General features: G+C 54.7%; 2 protein-coding genes across 2 annotated transcripts in view; one reads left to right on the top strand and one right to left on the bottom strand.

Moving 5' to 3' along the window:
- Nucleotides 1–174: 174 nt before the first annotated feature.
- On the bottom strand, nucleotides 175–1,580 carry PTSG_08271 (uncharacterized protein; the record flags this gene model as incomplete). Its single annotated transcript, XM_004991240.1, has 4 exons — nucleotides 175–218; nucleotides 433–580; nucleotides 782–879; nucleotides 1,071–1,580. Coding segments are annotated over 4 exons (800 nt in total), but the record flags the coding sequence as incomplete, so codon positions are not given.
- Nucleotides 1,581–2,538: 958 nt separating this feature from the next.
- Nucleotides 2,539–5,171, top strand: part of PTSG_08270 (WD repeat domain 16) — a gene marked incomplete at both ends in the record, with an annotated part of 6,042 nt that continues 3,409 nt past the window's right edge. The window contains 8 exons of the mRNA XM_004991239.1: nucleotides 2,539–2,638; nucleotides 2,869–2,925; nucleotides 3,078–3,123; nucleotides 3,394–3,496; nucleotides 3,629–3,743; nucleotides 3,902–3,944; nucleotides 4,259–4,381; nucleotides 4,728–5,064. Of these exons, the coding sequence (XP_004991296.1) occupies nucleotides 2,539–2,638; nucleotides 2,869–2,925; nucleotides 3,078–3,123; nucleotides 3,394–3,496; nucleotides 3,629–3,743; nucleotides 3,902–3,944; nucleotides 4,259–4,381; nucleotides 4,728–5,064 (924 nt within the window). The remainder of the gene's footprint in view (nucleotides 2,639–2,868; nucleotides 2,926–3,077; nucleotides 3,124–3,393; nucleotides 3,497–3,628; nucleotides 3,744–3,901; nucleotides 3,945–4,258; nucleotides 4,382–4,727; nucleotides 5,065–5,171) is intronic.

Below are 5,171 nucleotides of genomic sequence, written 5' to 3'. Positions count from 1 at the left end.
GGTGCATGACCGCAACTTATCGCTCAGCGGTGACGCCCTACGTCATGATGAGCAGAATACAAGGGCGATATCAGAACCAATTCACTTCCATTGGAGCGCAGCCCGCAACAAAGCAGTTGGAGCAGGAGACTAGTTGCATTCGTAGCAGTGGCATGGGCATTCGGCTGCACGCACTTTGTGGAGAACAGCTCGTCCTCGTTGCGCGGCTCTTTGCCCCACTAAGCAGCCACAGCAACGCATTGTGGATGAGAACAGTACAGAAGAGCCTAGCAAAACAATGCCTGTGTGTGTAGGAAGCGTGTTCCACTTCACGGAGGGCATACACGACACAACACGCACACACACTCACACGCTACAACAACGTAAACAACAACAACACACACACACACAACATGCGATGCGCAAACACACATGCACAATGTAAACACGTACGTTGTTTGCTTTTCGGTACCATGCACCATAGCCTAGGCGGCGATTGCGTGCCTCCTTCAGGCTGGCAGTTGCTTGTGGGTTTGGCGGCGAGCGACTGGCCTGGGTTGTCGGTCTCGCCACCTTGCGGCTTGCGGCCGCGCTCTCAAACCTACATGCGAGACGTCATGCACAACAACACACAGGGCACGCACAGCAGCATCGCAACCAGGGTTTGTCAGAACACAAGCTCGTCTACAAGTACACACAATGCACGCTTGTGTGTGTGTGTGTGTGTGTGTGTGTGTGTGTGTAGTGTGTGTGTGTGTGTGTGTGAAAGTAAAACGCGGGACAATCGGCTGGGTTAACTCACCGTTGTCGACTGGCTTCCACGATCGTGTTTTCGTCGATAAGCTCTGCTGGCAAGTTCAAGTACTGGAACACGCGCACGTTTGAGGTGTCCTTGGCCTCCTGTTACAGAATGTGTTGTTGCGCCGATGAGCGATTGGCTGTCTGAGGAGACCATGCAACGAGCACAAGCAAAACACAAACAAACAAAACAAACAAACACACACAGCCACACACACAGCCACACACACAGCCACACACACACACACACACACACACACACACACACACACACACACAAACACACCACACACCTGGCGGATAATCTCATCCGTGGCGTCCTCGGGTCGCCATCTGGGCTTGTTGCCCATGTGTTGATCGAGCTCTGGGAGAACGGCGAGGGACGCGCGTCGGATCTGTGCCAGCTCCACGATGGGCGACTGTGACGGGCTGTGCTGCTGCCTCGAGTTGTGCCGAGGTGCTGGATAACTGGAAATGGGCCGCTGCTGGGAGCGGCGTCGGCGCAGCTGCTGTGGCGGCTTTGGCGACCGTTGGTGGCGGTGGTGGGTGGGCGAGCTGCTGCTGCTGTCGCTCAGCTCACCAGACCCATCCGTGTGTTCCCCCTCAGTCTCCGCCTCGTCTTCCTCGTTTGGCGCACCCCAGTACTGAGGAAGGCCGAAGGCGTGCGACGACGCAGCAAGGCTGGACACCTCAATGCTGTGGCGACGGCGCGGGCGCTTCTCCGAGGTCAGGTGCTTTGGAAGAGAAGGCAGCTTGAACTCCGAGGAGCTCTTCAGATGACCACCCAAGTTGCTCTTGCTCATTGCGGCGGCGCTCTTGTTCGTGTCTGTAGTTTGCTTGCGATCGGCTGAAATTGCAGTGTCCAAGCGGCGAATAGGTTGTTTGTCTCCCGTCAGCCGTGCGACCGCGTGTGAGTGTGGGTGCTGCTGGTGCTGCGGGTGCTCTGCTGAAACGTGTCGTGTCGCGGCGTTTAGTTGAAAGAAGGCAGAAGCGAGGCGCAGGCTCGGCTATTGTGTGAGATGATAGGCAGAGGTTCGTTTGGAAGAAACGCAGGAACGCAGGAAGGAAGTAAGGAAGGCTGGAAGGCTGGAAGGCTGGAAGGCTGGAAGGCTGGAAGGCTGGAAGGCTGGAAGGAGTCCAGTTCATGCAGAGCAAATGGCTTGTTTATGCAGGCGGGGGATGGCCGACAGGCGGCTCGGCTCGGGCTTGCTTGATTGTGGTTGCCTTGTCTTGTGTAAAGGAGGGTAGGGCGAGCGTGAATGACGGACGGGGTTGGTTGCAACTGTGTTGGTGGTGGTGCTGCACCTTCTTGCTTCCCACTTGTTGTTGGCGTTTGTGTGCAGTGTGCTTCCTCACCACACGTGTTTTGCCTGCTTCTTGCTGCCTTGTTTGTGTGTGGTTCGGAGCAGACCTATCGCTTTGGCGTAAACTGCTGCACATTCCACGAATCCGTCTGGTCACAAAAGGAATGACGTCATGGACTCAGGGCCGTCATGAAGTCAGACAGCACAAATTGGAATTCGCTGACATCAGCAGTTTTCTCGCTTGCCTTGCCAACAAACCACAAAATCCAACCCACAACAACACTGCACAACCAACCAACCAACCCGCGACTACAACACACACCTGCCGCACGATCAACCACCACCACAACTGCGAACACAACTTCGACTACTGTCACACACATACACACTCACATACACACTCACATACACACTCACATACACACTCACATACACACTCACACAAACAAAACAAGCAATGCAAGAGCTTGAGCTGCTGTCCACCATTGGCTTTGGTGGCTCCGTCAGGGATGGCCTGCACGTTCATCCAGAGCGCCAACACCTCGTCTACCCACTTGGTGCGCACACGCGCGCGTGTGTGTGTTTATGTGAAGGTGTTGGTGTGCGTGTGTGGCAGTAGTGGTAGTTGTGGTGCTCGTTGCATGCGAACGTTGGTGGTGTGTGTGTGTGTGTGTGTAAGTGTGTGGTCGTTGTTGCATGTGTGAAGGTATGAACGATGGCACATGCCTTGTTTCCGCTCAAGCAAGCATGTCCTTACCGCCATGATGTTCCATCATCCCATAACCAGGTTGCACCGTTGTTGTGGAGAAGATCGGCGGCAAGCGCTCGCAGCAATTCCTCCAGGGTATGGTTGCCTAACATGCTTGTCCTGCTGCCTTGGCGCACATGACAGCCTGTATTGAATGTGCGCTGGGAACGAACAAAAACGTGCCTGCGTGCCCGCTTTGTTGAATACGTGTATGACACCTCCGCTTTGCTGCTTCTTTGCCTGTGCAGGCCACACCGACAAAGTGTCTTGCGTCACAGTGTCGCCAAGCGGAAGGTGTGATGGTCTGTGGTTGCTCGTGTGTGTGTGTGTGTGTGTGTGTGTGTGTGTGTGTGTGTGTGTGTGTGTGTGTGTGTGTGTGTGTGTGTGTGTGTGTGTGTGTGTGTGTGTGTGTGTGTGTGTGTGTGTGTGTATGTGTGTGTGTGTGGTCGCTCGCTTGTGTTGTTTGCACGCCATGTTAGGAGACGCACTTTTCGCAACTCTCTCTCAACATCTCTCGTACCCTCCCCGACTCAATTCCCCGCCCCCTTCCTTGCTGTGCTGCAGATACATTGCGAGTGGGCAAATCACCCACCAGGGCTACGCTGCCGACATCATCATCTGGGACTTCAAAACCCTCGCTCTCAAGCACCGCCTGACCCTGCACAAGGTTTGGCTCAACACCTGCACGTCGCCATCTTGTGTGTGTGTGTGTGTGTGTGTGTGTGTGTGTACGGCATTCCAACGTTCCAATGATCACCACCTCATATCCCCCCTCCATCCACGGCTGCGACGACAACAGGTGAAGGTGGCTGACCTGAGCTTTTCGCCCACAGAGAAGTTTCTTGTGTCACTCGGCGGCGAAGATGACGGCACGCTCGCTCTCTGGGACGTCGAGTCTGGCCAGGCCCTCGCAGGTGGCAATCTTGATGGTGATGGTTGTGGTGGTGATGGTGATGGTGGTGGTTGTGAGCGCGCAAGTGCAAATATGCTGCTAAAATACAAGGGCAATGCCTGTTTGCAACGCTTCACTGCAGTTGACCATGCACCCCTCTCCTCCCCATGTACGTGTCAGGTGCTCCGACCGCCGACACATCTGGTGGACACGCCGCCACCCTGTACGTTTCTCACGCTCAGAGCAGTGTCGCTGTCAGGCTGACCTTTGCTGTTGTTTTATTTTCTCGGGAGAATTCGACGCACACACAAACGCACAAACAAACAAACAAACAAACAAACAAACCAAACAAACAAACAAACAAACCAAACAAACAAACAAACCAAACAAACAAACAAACAAACAAACAAACAAACAAACCAAACAAACAAACAAACACACAAACACACAAACACACAAACAAACAAACAAACAAACACACACACACTCCGTCTCTTTATGCCATCTCACCACTGCATCATCATGGTTGCGTGCCAGGTCCTTTACAAACCGAGACGACTTTACATTTGTGTCTGGTGGCAAGTACACCATCCGCGTGTGGGACATTAACCCGCGCACGCACGCGCTCACACCAACAAACTGCGTCCTCCGCTCGCTCAGGTGCGCGAGACCACGACGCGCATGATCTCACGATTGTCTGTTATCATTGTCGTTGCTTTTTCGACCAAAGGCAGCTGGTCATGTGTGCTGTGTTGTGTGTGCAAATGTGTATGAGAGCGAGAGAGATGGTTTGCGCATGCACATACAGCGACTGGCTGTGCTCATTCTCCTGCAACACGCACCCACGCCCTCACACTACACTGGCGCGCCATTGCCTCGCACACACATACACACACACACACACACACACACACACACACACACACACACACACACACACACCACACACACACACACACACACACACCACACAACCCCATCCCCACCCATGACCCTCCCATATCAGGCGGCTGGTGACGTGCATGGCAATCAGCGCGGACGACGAGCTTGCGTACTGCGGCACGAGCACGGGCGATGTCGTCATCATCTCCATCCCGCACAAGGTCCTCAAGGGCACGGGCCCGGCAAAGAACCCCTTCCCGCGCGGCGTGTCGTGCATCGCCACCACCCCGACTGGCGAGCTGCTTGTTGGTGCGGGCAACGGCACAATTGCGCGCTGCTCAAGCAAATCGCTCAAGCCGCTGCAGCAGAACACGCTCGTCGGCGCCGTCACCTCCATCGCCCTCACCCCGGGCGGTAGCGACATGTATGTCGGCACAGACGACTGCGACATCTACAGGTGCGTGCGGTGCGGAAGTGTGTGCGTGTATATTGTGTGTGTTGAATGTGTGTGTGTGTGTGCATGGTTGCGCTAATGTGGTGGTGGTGTTGCTCCATCCATTCTCTGCTG

Source organism: Salpingoeca rosetta (assembly GCF_000188695.1).
Source record: "Salpingoeca rosetta unplaced genomic scaffold supercont1.21, whole genome shotgun sequence".
NCBI lineage: Eukaryota > Choanoflagellata > Craspedida > Salpingoecidae > Salpingoeca > Salpingoeca rosetta.
Note: the sequence above shows the minus strand (reverse complement) of the source record. Positions and strands in the feature narration are given on the sequence as shown.